Source organism: Scylla paramamosain, chromosome 32 (genome assembly GCF_035594125.1).
Source record: "Scylla paramamosain isolate STU-SP2022 chromosome 32, ASM3559412v1, whole genome shotgun sequence".
Taxonomy (NCBI): domain Eukaryota; kingdom Metazoa; phylum Arthropoda; class Malacostraca; order Decapoda; family Portunidae; genus Scylla; species Scylla paramamosain.
In genome coordinates this window covers 3,509,464-3,528,754 of record NC_087182.1, presented here as the reverse complement: position 1 = coordinate 3,528,754, position 19,291 = coordinate 3,509,464, and the positions used below count along the sequence as shown (strand labels likewise).

The 19,291-nt window shown below is 37.9% G+C and overlaps 1 protein-coding gene across 10 annotated transcripts in view; it reads left to right on the top strand.

Moving 5' to 3' along the window:
• LOC135089066 (dystrobrevin beta-like) overlaps window positions 1-19,291 on the top strand; it is a 62,977-nt gene that overhangs the window by 36,817 nt on the left and 6,869 nt on the right. For 3 of the 10 annotated variants that reach the window (XM_063984277.1, XM_063984276.1, XM_063984270.1), the window contains 16 exons: window positions 4,291-4,479; window positions 6,488-6,570; window positions 7,382-7,512; window positions 7,854-7,939; window positions 8,235-8,386; window positions 9,365-9,473; window positions 9,873-9,920; window positions 11,826-11,992; window positions 12,360-12,475; window positions 12,952-13,044; window positions 13,418-13,514; window positions 14,221-14,336; window positions 15,244-15,427; window positions 15,663-15,891; window positions 16,027-16,170; window positions 18,303-18,350. In XM_063984277.1, coding sequence (XP_063840347.1) covers window positions 4,296-4,479; window positions 6,488-6,570; window positions 7,382-7,512; window positions 7,854-7,939; window positions 8,235-8,386; window positions 9,365-9,473; window positions 9,873-9,920; window positions 11,826-11,992; window positions 12,360-12,475; window positions 12,952-13,044; window positions 13,418-13,514; window positions 14,221-14,336; window positions 15,244-15,427; window positions 15,663-15,891; window positions 16,027-16,170; window positions 18,303-18,350 — 1,987 coding nt within the window. In that variant the 5' untranslated portion in view covers window positions 4,291-4,295. The remainder of the gene's footprint in view (window positions 1-4,290; window positions 4,480-6,487; window positions 6,571-7,381; window positions 7,513-7,853; window positions 7,940-8,234; window positions 8,387-9,364; window positions 9,474-9,872; window positions 9,921-11,825; window positions 11,993-12,359; window positions 12,476-12,951; window positions 13,045-13,417; window positions 13,515-14,220; window positions 14,337-15,243; window positions 15,428-15,662; window positions 15,892-16,026; window positions 16,171-18,302; window positions 18,351-19,291) is intronic. The other 7 variants (XM_063984278.1, XM_063984274.1, XM_063984271.1 and 4 more) reach the window with 6 other exon arrangements.

Genomic DNA, 19,291 nt, shown 5'->3' with positions numbered 1-19,291 from the left:
CCGGGGTGGGTTTGCTTTCCTGGTGAACCATTTGACTCTTCCCACTTCCCTGTGAACCCTCGTGCCTTGTTTCATTGACTCGACCCTGGGACTGAAGCACCGGAGGAGGAGAAAAAACGAGACGAGAAACAGCAGAAGGAGGAGAGAAAGAGGAAGAAACAGGAAGAGAAAGCATAGGGGGAAGAGAAACATGAGGAAAGGAAAATGGAGGAGGAGAGAAAGACGAAGAAATAGGTGGTGAAGAGGAAGAGGAAAAGGAAGCAGGAGAGAAACAAGAGGAGGAAGAGGAGGGAAAGAATACAAAGGAACACAAAGGAAGTTCAAACAGCAACAGATTATGAGGTCCCTAGAAGGCTGTTTAAGTGATTATTCTTAACTATTAGTGGAAGAGACAGGATGCTACAGGAGGAGGAGGAGGAGGAGGTGGAGAGAGGATGAAACGTGTGGTGATGCAAGAGGAAGAGAAAGAGAAGACGAGGAATAAGAGGAGGATGATAGAAAGAGGAAGATGAGAAGATGAAGAAAAGCAGGAGGACGAGGAGGGAAAGAGGAATTGAAATGAAGAAGAGGAGGAGGAGGAAAGTGGGAAGAGAAGAAGGAAGAAGAGAAAGAAAAGGAGAAAAGTTAATGAGAAGTTATGAAAAAGAAAGTTTTCTCACATATCACATTTTCTTTAAACTCGAGAAAGTAAAGAACAGTATGACAGTCTCTCTCTCTCTCTCTCTCTCTCTCTCTCTCTCTCTCTCTCTCTCTCTCTCTCTCTCTCTCTCTCTCTCTCTCTCTCTCTCTCTCTCTCTCTCTCTCTCATTATTGTTGCTAATTTATGTTCGTTATGGTCTTGATTTCTGATAAGAGTATTGCAAGAGAGGAGGAGGAGGAGGAGGAAAAGGAGGAGGAGGAGGAGGAGGAGATGGAAAGAGAAAAGGAAGTATATTAAAGGAAAGAGAAAAGCAATCAGTGGACAGAGAGAGAGAGAGAGAGAGAGAGAGAGAGAGAGAGAGAGAGAGGCATGGAAGGAGGAAGAAAGAAAAGACAAGGCAAGAAGAAACCAAATACAAGAGAAACAAAAAAAAAAACAAGAACGAAGAGAGGAATGAAAAAGAGAAGAGAGAAGAGGAAGAGAAGGAGGAAGAGGAGGAAGAAGAAAGATTAACATACTACGCCATTAATGAGCTTAGTGTTTATTTTGACCTCCCCCCTTCTCCTCTCCCCTCCTTACCCTCCCTTTTCTCTCCCTCTCTTCTCCCTGGCCTCCCTTTCTCTCCCCACTCCCTGTGCCTCCCCCGTGGACTCCGAGGATCACCTGAGGACTCTCTTACCTCTCCCCTCATTATCTCAGGTGCCGGGACACGTATTCCATCCTTTCTCCTTCCCCTTCTCCCCTTTCCACTCTATTCATCTACCCCTCCTCTTCCTCCTCGCTTCCTTTCATTCCCACTTTTCCTTTTTTCACCCTCAGGTTCCCGCCAGCATTCGCTTTTTCCCCTCTCAGCAAAAGGGAAACAAAAGAATGAGTTTTTGACGTCCGACATTTGTTTTGAATTGTACGACAAACAGACACGTCGTACTTTTCCGGAAAATTGTCGTACTCGCGTTTCTTTTCGCTTTGTTTTCCGTGTTATTAACTTTTTGGTTCTATATGTACGTTTTATTATTGTTGTTAATTTTTAAGACAGACAGACACACGTTGTACCTTTTCAAAACATCACCGTACTTTAAGTTTTGTTTGTGTTTTTCGTGTTATTAATTTTACCTACGATGTGATTTCTTTTTTCTCATTATTATTATCAGTTGTACGAAAAACACGTACCTTTTTTTTTTCCGGAATCATTATCGTACTTGAATTTTTGTTTCTCTTTTCCCTCGTATTATTAATTTTGGGTACGGTATGTGAGTTTTTTTTTTTTTTTTAATTAATATTGTCTTTTTTTGTATGTGTGTGTGTTGTAATAATGAAAAAGATCGTGGCTCATTAGTGGCATCATTAGGGGAATGTGGTTGGTAATTAACGATCTAATTTGCGCCTAATTGCGTCTCTCCACTGCGCCTCGTTACCTTCCTTGTTGTTATTGACTTATTCTTTTATCTCCATCTATTCCTAAACTTTATCATCCGTCACTTTGGTATTTTCATTTCCTCGTGGCACTTTTTCATTTCTTTATTATTTTTATTGGTCTTATCTTTATTAATTCCAAAACTAAATGTGTTATTATTATTGACACTTTTTTTTTTATTCGTACATTCCAAGACTTTACATACGTCATACTTTCTTTATTATCATTATTGACTTCTTATCTTTATCAATTCCAAAACTTTATCATTCGCTTTGTAAACCTTTCTCTTCACTTTCATATCTCTTTCTCCCTCTCCCTCTCTCCTCTCCAGCCCTTCCTCCTCCCGCTCCGCCGCCTTCCTCTCTCTTCCTCCCGCAGTTTATACATTCTGAAATATATTATTGAGTAAAGTTTTGTTATTTTCTCAGCAAAGGAGGAAGTTCCAAGGCTTAAATCACTGTAGGCATTATAGTGTGTGTGTGTGTGTGTGTGTGTGTATGTGTGTGTGTGTTATTGGGCCTTTGAAATAGTGTTATCTCTCTCTCTCTCTCTCTCTCTCTCTCTCTCTCTCTCTCTCTCTCTCTCTCTCTCTCTCTCTCTCTCTCTCTCTCTCTCTCTCTCCACATTCAGCTGAGATTTACGGATATTAGGATAAATTGAGTTGAGAGAGAGAGAGAGAGAGAGAGAGAGAGAGAGAGAGAGAGAGAGAGAGAGAGATTAAGCCAGTAAAGCAGCACACTATACCTTTCTGTGTCGGTGAGATTAACCTGTTGAGTCGCAAGGAATGTTCCAACACTATTCCAATTTCCCTCCAATGAATAATATTATGACTTGTGGCGGGCAAAACATGACCTTCATTTACCTATTTCCATTCCCTAGTATTTTTTTTATTATTATTATTATTATTTATTTATTATTTATGTTGACCTTTACTCTTTTATATATATATATATATATATATATATATATATATATATATATATATATATATATATATATATATATATATATATATATATATATATATATATATATATATATATATATATATATATATATATATATATATATATATATATATTTTCTTTTTGTACTTTATGATTTCTTTATTGTTTTGGCGTACGTTGATTATCGTATCTCGTGTTTCTTTGTTTTGTTTTTTTTTCGTATTTCTATTTGTATTTTTTCCCCGTTTCTTTATTTTATTTCACTTTTTTTTTTTTAGGTTAACTTATCCCATATTTCTTTGTGGTACTTTTCATTATCTCCCATTTCTCTTCACGTGTGGTATTTTTTTTTATTGCTATTATTTTGGCATATTTACTATTCCTTCGTATTTGCATTTCTTGGCACACTTTTTATTACTCTGGTATTTATATTTCTGTACGGTACTTTTTCCACTTCTTATGTATTCATTTGGGATACGTTAAATTATTTATTTTCTTAGGTGTTATCTTTAATTCCTTATTTACATTGTCACACGCTAGGATTAATTTTTAGGAGTGTTAAAAGTAGAAGGCCGGAAGTAATATTAAAGTTATACTTGGCGCTGGTCAGACCTCATCTAGACTACGCTGTGCAGTTCTGGTCCCCCACATTACAGGAAAGATATAGGTCTATTAGAATCAGTACAGAGGAGAATGACTAAAAGGATACAGGGGATGAGGAGTATTCCTTACGAGGCGAAATTGAAGTTGTTAAATTTACATTCTTTAGAGAGACGTAGGTTAAGAGGGGACCTGATAGAAGTCTTTAAGTGGTATAAGGGTTATAACAAGGGGGATGTAAGCAAAATTCTTAGGATCAGCAACCAGGGTAGAACAAGAAATAACGGGTTCAAGCTTGAAAAATTTAGGTTTAGGAAGGAGATAGGAAAAAATTGGTTCTCAAATAGAGTGGTAGATGAGTGGAACGGACTCAGTAATCATGTTGTTAGTGCTAGGACACTAGAGAGCTTTAAGAGAAGATTAGACAAGTTTATGGATAGGGATAATAGATGGAAAAAGGTAGGTATATTTCATAGAGGGACTGCCACGTGTAAGCCTGGTCGCTTCTTGCAGCTTCCCTTATTTCTATGTTCTTATGTTCTTATTTCTCTTCTTACTTGCTATTCATTCAATCCTTATCCATTGTGGGCATACATTTACCATTTATTCTATTATGTCAACGCTTACAAACCTACATTTATCCCCTAACACACCCTTTTGAGTTAACACCAATCCTTCTTTTCCCACAGAGGTCATGGCGGTTCCTGGGACGGGTGGGATGGGGGGCGGTGGCGGCGGAGGCGGCGGCGGCGGCGGGGGGCTGGCAGGCGATGGGCGGCTCCTGGTAGCTGATCTGCGGCACCACAACTTCGATGCCATCCGCTTTGCCTCTTACCGCACCGCCGCCAAACTGCGCTTCGTTCAAAAGAAGACCAACAGTGAGTGATCTTTTGTTGTATTATGAAAGTATTGTAATAGGGATTCAGATATTTGTAGGTTGTAATGAAGTGGTTTGAGAATGGAGTTAGGGGTTCGTGCAGAAGGGTAATTTGACTGAGTGACGTGTGGTGTTGTGTGAGTGGCGTGTGTTGTGTTATGAAGATGTTGTGAGGAGGGATTTAGAACTCGTAGGCTGTAATGCAATGGTTTGACAGTGAGGTTAAGGATTTTGTCGTTGTTGTTGTTGTTGTTGTTGTTGTTGTTGTTGTTGTTGTTGTTGTTGTTGTTATCACTATTACTATTACTACTACTACTACTGTTGTTGTTGCCAATTTCTTTGTAGAATGTTAATGTCTTATAATTAAGAGTCTTGTTGAATCGAACAAAGTCTTTGTAATTAATGAACTTGTAGAATGCAATTAAGATTTATTTCATAACTAATGGGACTTGTAGAATACACTGATGGTTCTTTTGTAATAGCTAATGGACTTTGAATGTAGTTAATGGTTCTCTTCTAAATGATAGCATTGTAGAATATAATCAATAGCTCCTTTTATAATTAATAGGATTGTGGAATGCAGTTAAAGACTTGTCTTCACTAGTAAGCCTATAAAACTTTCTTTACTAATAGGTTTCCAAAATCATATATTTTACTTTTTTTTATTTTATTTATGTATTTATTTATTTATTTATTTATTATCATTATTATTATTTTTTTTTTATTTATTTATTTTTATTTTTTTATTTATTTATTTTTTTTTTTATTTATTTATTTTTATTTATTTATTTTATTTATTTATTTTTTTTTTTTTTTGAGGGGGGAGAGGTGTCTTTTAAAGAATGGTTTGTGGAATGCAATGAAGGTAGAAGGTACAGTGCTTCCTCAGTAAGCCAGGAGTAAGAATGTGTGGCTTACGCTATGTGGCATTGAAATTTGCATACGAGGGTCTAATTACCTTTAAGTGGTGTGTGGGAAGTATGTAAAGTGAAAGGGATGTATTTTGTACCCTGTGAACCTCTTACTGTGTGTGTGTGTGTGTGTGTGTGTGTGTGTGTGTGTGTGTGTGTGTGTGTGTTTGTAACGTATCATATTTTTGCATTTTTCTCTTATCATATGGAAAAAATTGGCAACCTAATGACAGGAAATTCAATAGCCAGTAGTCTCTTTCCCTGTGCATTGATTATTGCCCCATCACCTCATGCCTTCAAGGAGAAAACCCAGAAGATCCTCTCGCCGTGTGTTTCCTACAGTGGGGCCTCCTTCTTGTGTCCCATCGCCATCCCTTGTCGCTTCATGTCTTCCTTTGTGTGTGTGTGTGAATGGTGGTAGGGAGGGGTTTGCTGTCATCATATGTTGCTTCCTGTCACTTCATGTTTCCTTTAGTGTGTGTGTGTGTGTGTGTGTGTGTGTGTGTGAAAGTTTTTTTTTTTTTTTTTTTTTTTTTTTTTTTTTTTTTTTTCTCCCTCCTGTCTCTCTGTCATCTGTTCCTTCCTGTCACCTGTCTCTTTCCTAAGTGTGTGAGAGACTGTAATTTCTTTCCTGTTTTCTTATGTCATTTTGTGTAACCTCCTGTCATCTTCCTTAGTGTGTGTAAATGGTGTTTTCTTTGCTGTCATCATCTGTCGCCTCCCTTAGTGTGTATGTGGATGGGGTTATCCTGTGTGGGTGCTATCTTGGTTATTCTGTCACTTTTGTCACCCTTCTTGTAGTGTGTGTTACGATAATTCTTTCCTGTTCCTGTCTTCTCACTGTTTGTCTTCTGTCACCTGTCACCATCTGTCTTCTGTCCCCTTTCCCATACTGTGTTAGAACAATGCACTCTTTCCATCCCATCACCATAAGGAATATATTTTGAAACATCCTTTAACACTCACATCACAAAAAGAAGAATACATGACTAACCTTACATGTATTTCTGTTCTCAAAACCTTGCACACACACACACACTCATCTGATGAATGTGCTCAGTTAACAGTGACACTCATTTCTGCTGCCATTTCCAACAGTGCATCGCGTGGACATCTGGAACATCATTGAAGCGTTCCGAGAGAATGGACTCAACACCCTGGAACCATACACAGAGGTCAAGGTGGGGATCATCCAGTATTCACTTGTACAGGGAAGAGAATGAAGGTTTTTGCACTTGTCTTTACTACATTGTGTTCATTTTTAGCTTTTTATGTAAGAGTGACATTGCCGTGAACAACAAAAAGCATGAAAAAGAGGTCTGTTGACGTGCCATTCCCAAAAGAAAGGTAGAAAGATCAAAAGAATCATCCATAATTGAAGGATAAGTGTCTTGAAACCTCACTTTTGAAAGCTACACATTTACACAGCAAGGAGTTAAGTTGAGGTCATCCAGTGTTCTCTCACACAGATAGAAATTGTCAGCATCTGCCTTTACTATCATGTGTTTTTAAGCTATACAATTACACTGCAGTAGAGCAATTCATATTAAAAGTGATGGTTGTGAAATATAACAGAATGGATTGTTTTGTTATTCATATGTGTGTTGCCTCCAAGCAGCGACCTCCACTAGTTGTCTTTGATAAGAGAGGTTCTTAGTTTTGCTTTTATGCTGTGGAGTAGAGAAATGAAAATGTGTGTGCAGTACTTTCATTTACATTGTTATGTCGTGAAGTGAGGAAATGTTTGTGACTGCATTTTATATTTTTTTTTTTCCCTTTTTAACTGGTTGTTCCTTTTATTCATATATTTCTTTATTTTGGCCTTTCCTTTTCCCCATTGTTTCATTTATATATTTATCAACATCCTCCTTTTCTGTTGTTGGTTATTCTTTTATTCATCATTCACAGTGATCAGTATGTAGCAGAGCACTTGAATTCCGATGGTTCTTGTACAGCATTTTGAGAGTATCTGCACCTCCCTTGGTCCCTCAGGTGTCCCGGCTGGAGACACTGATCTCAACCTTGTACCACAGCCTGAACAAGAGACTCCCAGTGGGACAGAATGTGGTGATTGAGACCTCCACTTCAGTGCTGCTCAACTGGCTCCTCTCAGCTTATGACAAGTTAGTATGCATCTTATCTTGGCCCTTATGTTGTCTTGTGAAAGGTTAAATATTGTCTTTTTTGCCTATTTTTATGTTTTTAACAGGTCTCTTTTCAACAGGATCAGAGTATAGTTGTCTTTGTTGTCTTTTTTGCATCTTTGGCTAGTCTTTCTGCAGGATAAAAGTATAATTGTCTGCTTTTTTTTTTTTTTTTTTTTTTTTTTTTTTTTTTTTGTGTGTGTGTGTGTGTGTGTGTGTGTGTGTGTGTGTGTGTGTGTGTGTGTGTGTGTGTGACTGAGTCTGGCCATTCTCCTTCCTGCAGGATCAAAGTATAATTGTCTTTGGTGTCTTTGCTTCAGAGACGACGAGGGGAAGCTCCGAGTGTTCAGCGTCAAAGTAGCGCTGGCCACTCTGTGCAGCAGCAAGCCTCTTGACAAGCTCAGGTGTAAGTAACCAGAGTGTCTTGGGAAGCTGTAACATTCATGGTGGCTGGTGTTTAACTGTGTGCTGTGTTCTTGTGAGGAAGTAGTACTCATAGAAGTGTACATTATACATATACCTTATATACAGATTTCTTTCAACTACTACTACTAGTGACTCCTCATGTAGACTTAAGTAACACGACCTGTCACATCACCTGTGCTTGTTACCTGCCCACTGCTCCCCGTCCTAACTAACATGGTAGAGTGGCATATGCTGTGGGGTAAGAGTGTGCTTTACTAACCTCCAGTTTTCTTCAGATATATTCTCACAAATATCTGATGGTAACGGGCACCTCTCTCTGACCCGCTTCTCTGAGTACCTGAAGGAAGTCCTCTCACTACCAGCTGCTGTTTTTGAGTCTCCAAGTTTCTCATACTCAGAAAACCTTGTTACCCATATTTTTGACGGGGTAAGGCACTTATGGAAACCATTTGCCTTGTAGAGTAGCTTTACCTATAGGATGTAATGGCACCCACGACTGCAAATGTAGATTTTTCACTTCATTTTATATACCATTTCTTTTGATATACTGTACAACCTTTGCACTTTTCTAGTTATTTTATTTATGTACGTTACATATTTTTTTCTGTTGCAAGTGACTCAAAATAACAGTTTTATTTTTACTGTTTTCATCTCACCACATTTTCCTCCTTTGCTGATATGCACCTGAACACTTCAAGACTGATCTCTTTTATTAAAGCTGAGTATCAACAGCTTTTGGAAACACTGTATCAGTAGCTTGCTTCTGCCTCTGTGCTGCTAGAAAATGTGTAGACTATTTAGTGAAGTGTGGAGGTAAGTGTTAAGCATTCTTGATGATCTGCTTTGCTTGAGATGAAAATGAGAATGTAGAGCTCAGATATTGTATACATCTTATTCTGCTTCCAGCTTATCTAAGTCACTGCATTAGTAACTTCTGGATTCTTTTACTATTGCCTCTTTGTCACTTCATTCACAGTTCGCTTTGCATGAATACAGAAATCCTGATTATGCAGCACATCAAAATGTTTTATTATTCTGATGTACAACACTCAGGTGACAGAATGCTTACTTCTCAGACAGCTTAGCTTTTGTGTTCTGTTGCATTAATAATCTATGCTATCTATATGTTTTATACTTGAAAATCCATATTAAAATTGTAATATAAATGTTCAGCAATCATAACATTACTGAATTATTATTCACAATGTACATTATATAATTAGACAAGTATAAAACAATTATCACCTTTGTGTTTGAATGTTTGTAAAATGGAGTGCTCTATTTTTTTTCAAAAACACATCACCAAATGCATAAATCTCCCTGAAACACAATGAAGCACTGTGAAATGCTCATACACCTGTGTTATAATACAGCAAGCCCATAGGTGTGTGTTCTCTTCCCACAGATCAAGCAGATCAACGTCAACGACTTCCTCGAAGTGGTGCTGGAGGACCCCGGGCCAGAGTGCCTGGCATGGCTGCCACTGCTGCACCGCCTGGCCGCCTCAGAGTCGGGTAAGGCGCCACTTCACCCTGCACTGTACATTGATGTCTGCACTGATCTTAGCTTTTTTTATTTAAGTTTAAGCGCACAAATATGTATCATGATGATGCTCATGTCTTTCTCCTTGGTGTGCTTTCTTTAGCTCATCTTTGTTTACATGCTTACATGCTTATTTATTTTCAGGTTGGCTCCTAATTCTCTCTCATTCATTAGTTATTGATATTGAATAGTTACTAGAGCCATACAACAATTTAGAAATGCTGTGCCAAAGTTTTCAAAACTTTACAAATAGATGCCGAATCAATGCTGGCAAAATTTGTCCCGATAGGGTCACTATAGATAAGGATTTTGATATTATGGATAAGATCATGGAGTGTAGGTGGCTTATTACAGCATATTTTGAATTATAGATGCACTGTGGGCCGTTGATCTCATTGATGATGACTTTATTGATGAATGTAAGTGTCATACAATTTCACTGTTGACCGAGAGTGCTGTAGTTACTGTTGTAGGGACCTAACTCGCCAACACAAGCTACCCCACGTAATTATGACCTCATGACGTGATTAAAGGATGAATAAATCACAGAAAATGCATTTGGGGTATTTAAAATTTTTGTTATGAATTTTTAGGCTTAGAATGTCTGAAGCATCTTAGATTGTAACCAAGACAGTGCGCTTTTCTGATTAGCCACATTGTTTAGTCACTTTGTAATTACTGAATTTTAATGTTAAGTTTGTACTGGTAATATAAAAAATGAAGAATTGGAGGGCATTAAGATGTTCTAATGTAACTAAATTATAATCCTGAGAAATGATATAGAGTTGATGGAGACAAGTTACACCATGACTCTGTGACTGCAGTGCTCTCACATAGAACCCTTTGTGGCATCTTCACAGACAGTACAGAGCTTGGATATATTCCCTTCTCTTATACACAGAAACCCAAGTAGCTGAACCATGTAAGATACTCCCATAGAGATAAGAAATTAACTACCCACAGACTGTCCTTAAGATATCCAAATCATGTCAATAGTCACTCTGTACTATAAGATAAATCAATAGTACCTAGATGTTTTGACTTTGGTTCTGAGTCTCATGTTGATGTTCTTGTTATGTTGATTGTATCTGGCAAGTTTTAATGATTTGAACAGTTGTATCCAGCGCCGTACCTTTCCTTTCCTTGCAATAGTTTTGCTCGTGCTGCACCTCACTCAGCTGGCCTCATTTAAACATTGCATGTTGGCTGCATGACCCATAATGCTGAATGTATATAGATGTTCATATGAGTTGATGCGTACTTTTAACCTCCTGTTATGGCAGTTTTGTTGCTTATTGAGTTTAAGCAAATAAGCAGCATATTATCATTATAGTTCTCTGTTGGCATAAATTAATTATTTATCTGTCATTAGAATTATTTTTCAGGGTACAGTCTCACATGAAGTAATTTCCTCATGACTTTTGGCATCACAGTTTGGGTTCTGTGAGATGAGATATTGCTATCACTATTCCATCTCATATGAGGATCTTGTGAACTATGTATTGTTCATTTCAACAGTGATAGCATTCTGTAATGCAGCACAAGATATGCGATATTTCTCTTGAATATATGTCTAATGAAATATTATTGTCTACACATTGTCAGTTATGCTTTTCATGGACTGTGTATTTTCATCTCTTGTCTAAGTATATTCAGACTCCAAGTTTGAATGTGAAGTCAGTTATATACACATACTTTATGTTGTGCATTCTGTTCTTCACAGTGTATCCTGTGGGAGAGCCTGGCTATAAAGATGATGACAACCACAGATGTGGCTAATCTTGAAAATGTACATCCAAACATTCCTACAGCCGACCTTCATTTTCACTAAAAGCCTTACTTTCCACAATGTACTTGATTGTTTGGTTTACTGATGTCATCTGTACCTTTAAATGTGGCAGATACACACTGCGTCCTGTCATGTGGCCGCACCCCACACCCTCCCCCCCACACCACTCCCTGCATGAGGCGTCCCTTGTGTCATTGCTGGGAATGCTGACAAGGCACCTTTTTCTTTTCAAGCACATTAAATCAAGGACTCATGCTTTAAAAGTGAACTCTTTATTGAAATTATGCTCCCATCTTTTTGTCACAAGCTTCATCCATGTTAGAATCATTAAAGCAAGTATAATGTTAGGTAATTTATACAATTTAAACTTTGTTGTTTAAAATCTTCAGTTTTAAATATTTCCACTGTAATGCATTATTTTATCTTCCTCTGTAAAAAAAAAAAAAGAATAGACTGCATTGTAGACCATGACACCAGTGCAGCACCACTGTCCCATCAGCCCACTTGTAATTAAGAAGATATATTTCACTTCTAGTCGTCCACCAGACCACCTGTGACGGCTGCCGCAGGGAGAACTTCACTGGTCTGCGCTACAAGTGCGAGAAGTGCCACAACTATAGCATGTGTCAGGAGTGCTTCTGGCTGGGCCGCTTCTCCCCGCCTCACTCCATTGACCACCAAGTGAAGGAATACACCTCCTTTGTAGGTTGATGCAGGGATTCCCTCCTGTGATACAAATTTGATTCATTTAGATTTTGTGGTTTTTATGGGATGGTAATTAGTATTGATAATTAGTGTATAAATATGCATTATGTTTTCATATGGTTATTATTATTCCAGTTTGGAGTAAGAAGAGATTTTAATTTTATCATATGCAATAAATTTTCTCTTCAGTACATCAGTAATTTGACTTATTCAGCTGTGGATTCTTAGCATTTCGCATAATGCCTGCAAGCATCATTTATATATCACCTACTTATCTCAATACACCATGTACATTTATGCACACATCAGCTGTATTTATATAGAAGGTTTAAGCCTAACTCTTCCGTGGCCATTGCTGAATCAGACACCAACTCGGCATTCCTTCCGCCGAAGCCTGCGCTGTGTGCCTGACAGACCAACGTTGGACCGGCCACGCTTCCCAGAGCACCCTGAGAAGACCCTGAACCTCTCCCATATAGTGTGAGTGGTTATATGCTGAAAGAAGTGATTCTTCATAGATGTTTATTCTCCAATTCTGAATGATTCTTTTTGACCTTTCTTTAGGGATGGCACCTCAGTGGGCCTTTTCATTCTAGACCATTGCCCCTCTTATATGAAGAAAATAAGTAAATAAAGTTAGTATCATATCTGGAAATTATGTACTTTCATTTTTATTATATTCAAAAGTAGAATCATAGAATCTGTAAAAATAGAATAAGTATCTTTGAAATTACCTAGATATGTACTTCCACTTTTTATCATATTCAGAATTTGCATTCTTAGAAAATTCTTCCTTGATTTCAAATCCAGTAAGAGAAGAAAAGGTGCATTCTACAAAGTTTTCTTCATGGGCAACAAAGCTAACTAACAATTAGCTAACTTTTTTTCAGTCTAGAAACTATGTACTTCATCATTACCAATCAAATGTCACAGCCTTAAAGCTTGTATTCCTCCAGTCCTCCTTCTCCTCTGCCCTCCCACAACGGCTTTGAGGGAGGACCAGCACCGCCACAGTCCACTTCTCTAGAGAGTCGCTCGTCTAGCAGAAGGTACACTTATTCTTCTCAACAAACGTTTTAATATTTGAGTGTTCTTCCTTCCACCAGACTGAGGTGAACACTTCTCTTACAAATCATATAAGTCAAAAGTCCTTCATTTATCTTTTTTTATTTGATGAAAACACTGTTAATATACCAAGTGATATACAAACGTCAGATATTTATTTGATGTTGCAGTAATAAAATGCTATACTAAAAGTTTTACCTAGTTTGATATTGTAGTAAAAGATGACTATAATAAAACTTTTACCTTGTTTGATATGCAGCAATAAAATGTTATAATAATTTTTACCTTATAGTGACAGGTATTGCCTAATAACATTGCTAGTTGGTGGACTCTCTAATCTTTCCACTCTCATTTAAGTTGCATCAGCAGCCTGCCGGACTGGAGTCAGCTGGACGAGGAGCACCGCCTCATTGCTCACTATGCAGCGCGCCTGGCCAGTCAGACGTCTCAGTCGGTAAGTTGAGTGCTGTGACTTTGCTTGTGCTTTCCCAGTGGTGCAATATGTGTGCACTGCTCACCATTAAGAACCACAATGAAATAATTCTCTCTCAAATTTAGTGGTTTATGTTGTATTCTGTCATCTATATTGTAGAGAAGCACCTGGCTTAACACTGTGTGAATTAGAATTATTTGATTCCTGAAATATATCGTGTCCTTATGTCCTGGAAAGTTATCAGATGGTAAGATTATTATTATTATTATTTATTTTTTATTCTATATATTTATTTATTTATTATTTTTTTTTTTTTTTTTTTTTTTTCTTTTTTTTCTTTTTTCTTTTTTCTTTTTTTTACTGAATGTTGCATGACAAAAGAAGCAGATGCAGCAAAAAAAAATACTCTCTGATGGAAATAAAGGATATGTACTAGATTTCCTTGGAAGATCATGAATATGTATGCACATGTTTATATGATGGAGCTGATGGTGACATGGTTCATCCCTTCTTCATATATTGCTACCATATTTTTCATTACATATTGGTATTTTAGATTTGTTGTCAGTTTTATTTAATAGAATAATCTTATCTATTCTATTCTGATGGGTATTCCTTGGGGGTTCCTTCAAGGGGCTGGCCATGACAAGCCTCCATTTAATTTGTTCCATCCATACACTGCTGCTGAATGCTCCATCCCTCACATAGAACCAATCTTGTTTTGCAGGGGAGTGAGAGTGTGGACTCCAGCCCAGGTTTTGACTCCTCCAGTGCCCAGCGAGGTCTGATACAATCGCTTGAGGCAAAGAACAGAGATATCATGAGAGAAATAAACTCCTTAAGGTAAAACTGTAACTATGCAGTGTTTGCCATTGTGTTTTGCACTGACTAGAGAATAAAAGTAAGTAGAGTGTAGTAGTTAAGATAGATTTAGTGGAATGTATAATTATGCAGCTTTTTTGTGTGTCATCAACTAACTTTAATTCTTAAATTTTCTCATAATAGAGTGTAGTATCTCAGAGACATTTCACTTGAAGCCTGCAAAGTGAACACATTGGAGAATGAATATATGTATGATCTTGAAGGAAAGTGCTTTTGAAAATGTGTAATGCATGAAATGTGAAGTGTGTTTTAGTTTTACAGCTACAGAATGATGTGCTTGAATGGTGTGGGCATGTGAAGATACTGTAATGGAAAAAGCTTCATGGTAAGATGGTAAGAAACTTTTTTACTGAATGTTGCATGACAAGAAGTGAATTCAACAAAAAAAGACTACATTCTAATAGAAATAAAAGAAATAAACTAGATTCCCATGGGAGGCCATAAACATGTTTGCACATGTTTATATGGTGAAGCTGAAGGTGGCATAGTTCATCTCTTGTTCATCATGTGGATATCTTCAACATCCTAGATGTCTGTGAAAGTGTATAGGTGGAAGAATGCTTGTGAATGTAATGTGATTGTGGATATGTTGTATATGCAGATAGATGTCTTGCCTCAGCTACCTCCCTTCATGGGGGATGCTGACCTGATGCACTAATAGATAGTGACTGTTCTAAGGAAAGCAGTTTTTTGGAAGTTGACAAAATTATCATTATTGGCATTGAAATCAAAGGAATTTTTGGTTTATTGCTGCAATTGGCATGAAAACCAAAACTCATTGGAGCACTGTGATAAAAACCATCCTGAGTTTAAGCATCGGCAGGAACACGCTAAGCAGTGAGTGTTTACAAATCAAGTTGGATTTCAGGAACAGAGTGTATGTTTGCAGGCAGCAGCAGGAGCGGGCGGAGGGCAGCACCAACCCCACGCTGGTGGCTGAGCTGCGCACCCTCCGCTCCCACCGCCACGAGCTGGAGTCCAATCTCTCCTATCTCCAAGACTCTCGCAAACAGCTCATGCAGCAACTAGAAAGTCTAATGAAAATGCTCAAAGTATGTCCCCACACTGAATGAGGGATGTGATGTTATGTGGAATCTGTTAATTGGACTTTTTTTTTCATCCCAGAAGATGTGCTACTTCTTATCTGAAATACTGCACAATATCACATCTCTTCTGTGGTCAGATGTTTCATTCCATTGTCATTCTGCAGGACAAAGCTTAAACTAAAGTGTGAATAAAGTCAGTGTGCTGCATTTACTTGATCATATGTTATTCTCACAACTCCAGAACCACCAGACTTCCCCCACCACCCCTGCTGGCTCCCCCAAGTCCCCGCCATTTTCCACCAGCGGGTCCATCAGCAGCAGTGTGCTCACCAGTCTCGCCTCAGGGACTCAGGGTTCCACTGGCTCCTCCCGGTCAGCTCCCCCCACACCCTCACACACTGCTCAAGTGTCTACATTAGACTCTCTCTCTTCTCTTCATGTTGACGGGCTGCAGTCAACAGTGTCTTCTGGTAGGTTTGGTCTCACTCAAGTCACAGTTACCAAACCACTTTTCATGACTGTCTGCGCTAATAAACAGTAAGGAGCTTTAGATAACCAGTGCATCCCTTTACTGCCTTAACAAGCAAATGTGGCCTAAATTGCAGTGTTCTCAAGTGCCGACTCCAGTTGTTCAGCAGACAACTCTCCTGATGACAGCATAGCCTCTCACAGCCTCAGGAACGACCTGCTTGTGGCTGCAGACTCCGTCACCAACGCCATGTCTAGTCTAGTGCGGGAGCTTAATTCAGGTTTGTGTGAACTGCACTTGAACACTTCATGAGGGTTTGTTAGGAGGCAGACACGAGGTGCCAGGATTTATGGGAACTGCACCTGTCTGTTGCTTTCTGTTTTTTATTTATATTTTTATCCAAGATTTTGATGTTATTTAGTGTCATTCTTAAAGCTTGTCTGTGTCAGATAAATGTTGTCTGAGTGGCTACAGGAGGATAGATATAGCTCATTTCCTTCTTTCCTTGTACAGTAAACTCCCAGACAGTTGCCATTTTGGCAACCAGTCTTAACAGCCAATTTCCACTAACGGGGAAAAAAGATCATAATAATTTCAGAGAGATCTGAAAGCCAAAAGACTAATTTGCAAAATCTAAACACTCAGTACATACAGGCAAACACTTTCCCCTTTCAACATTTAAGAACCTGAGTCACTTAGAAGTGTACCACATTAAAACAATCAGCCTTTCCCTCACTCAGGATGCATGTTAAGTTATTCCAGTTTCTCCTTAAAGTCTTCATCTCACAACAGTCCCTTATTTGCATGCTCTAGGTTTTTTTTTTTTTTTTTTTTTTTTTTATAGTTTGCAACATTTGTGAAACTGCTGCAAATCAAAGTTACCAGAACTTATATGAAGGTGTCTCCAATGAGTCTAATTATCTTTTGATTAGATGAGTTAATTGAACATTGAGAGCTGCTCTAATAAATCTAATTTTGGGTAAGTCATTGATATTTGGTGTTCCCAACTTAAGTGGGGATTTGTGTTATGTGAATATGCTGCCCACCTGATGAGGGTTAGAATGTTGCCTTGTTTTTTAGATGTGTTTCATCCTTTACATGTGTAACTGTGATGTGGGAAAGGACCTTTCCCTTCCTCTGCCTCCCTCCCTCTCTGTGCTGTGCTAGGTGCTGTGATCTCCTTTATGTCTGTACTGAACTCATGTTATAGTGGTCTGTGGACACACTCAATGACTTGTGAGTGCAGTGGTAGCCTCACAGTCACATGACTTGACAAGGACTTCCCACAAGCAATATTCAGGGTTCACCTTTGTTTTGTTCAGCTGATTTCACATGAAACTCAAAAATTGTAAAACTGCACCATGGATTTAATGATGGAAATATTTGTTCTGTATGTCATATATATGTGTGTGTTTGATTTCAAGAATATGAAGTTATGTCCAGGAAGTCTTGCCACTTGGCAATGTAGTAACTCAGATCATGTGAAACAGGACTGGTTATGGACTCATTAGATAGTCTCATTTTTGGACTGCATGGTGTTGTGGCAGTGGAAAATAGCCACAAAGGATGAGGTGAGATGGCAGTTAATGCAGGAAGAGCCCAGGGCTTACTTCATCCTTTACATGAGCCAGCCTTAACTTGTGTGTGTGTAAAATTCAGGTCTATTACCCAGTGAGGTTTATTGGAGAATGTGAAAAATAGCAGTGTATGATGTAAAATAGCTTTCATAGAGCAATGAGACTAACTTGTGTGACTGCTGTGTGTGTAGAGCATAAGCACATGTGAATGACAAAGCAGGGAAAATATTAGAAAAGGTAGATGTGAGCAGTGCTGTATGTGCTCATAATAGTGAGTTCCATAGCACACCACCTCCCCCTAAAGTTGAAAGCAGCATTGAACTAAAAATAGGTTATATTATACCTCACTTTAGAATCCTGTCACACCTGCAACACGTCAGTAGATAAATACACCCATAGATCATTAGACATGGCCTGCAACCATTAGTTCATTAGGTTGTGCTGAACTTCTCATGAATGCAAATGATAACAAATACTTTTTCTGTTGTAAATTTATATAATTAATGTTTTTGATGGCATTGAAATATAAAGTGTTCAATGCAATGCATTAACAGTATTTATTTTTAGGATCTGTATATATATATATATATATATATATATATATATATATATATATATATATATATATATATATATGTGTGTGTGTGTGTGTATATATGTATATATGTATATATATATATATATATATATATATATATATATATATATATATATATATATATATATATATATATATATATATATATATGACAATCACATGAAAGAGAATACAAATACATGAACGTGTAGGAGTAGCATCTTTAGTTTATTAAAAAGGCAATATGTGAAATTACAGAAAGTTCAGATGATGAGTCTCAGCTTGCCAGGCCCCTGCCCGAGCGAGGTAAGTTTTTGGCCTCACTCAAGTTTAGCCAAGCAAACACTTGCAATTTTTTTTATTTAATTTTTTTAATAAAATTTCTCACATCAGTTACTTTTACCAAATTATTCTATTTATATTTCTATAAGATTTATTTTTGAGTTATGGACATAGGAGCAGGAGTGAATCCTACTTTGGTTCTTTTTAGTTCTTCATGCCATTTTCTCAACTCATTGTGACCCAGAAATGTCTCCATGAAACACTCAACAGTGAGAATAACTCGAGACATGATGAGTGCAGAAGATTGCATGAATTGCTGGAAAAGAAGCAGAACAAGGACCTCCAGTACCCAGTGTCTTCACTTTGATTTCAGTTATCCATTCTCACTTGGTGTTTAGCTAGAACTGTTTTGTGGTAAAGTGTCCTCACAACAATTTGTTTATGAATCTGAATAAACATTTTTCTTTGAAATTTTTGAAATTTTGCACAGCTTTGCTATTAGAGCTTTCCCAATCATGCAGTATTTTTGGAGCTGCAGTTCTGTCTTTCATTCTGAATATTTCAAGTATATTTTGGTAAGCTCTGTTTTTTGTCAATAAGTTTCTTATTTTTCACATTTGATTTATGGAGCCTTTCCCAAACACTCACACACAGCTTTACTTCTTGACACGAGCAGCAAGTCGCCAAGCTTGGTGTTCCTCTCACAGGCGAGCATGTTCACTTGAATTGTCTTGGTCCATTGTGATGTGTCTGATTGGCTCACCCCGGGAGACGGCTGTAGTGCACCACTGACACACTAACAGAAGAACTGCAAACCAAAGAAATTTAATACATTATTCAAGGTGCAGGAATCAAACAGTGAAAAGCAAGACAAAATATCAATAAACTTTCCTGATGAGGTTGATAATGAGCATAGATATAGAAAGCAGTGTGAGGAACATGGGAAGTGTGGCACATGGGGCTCT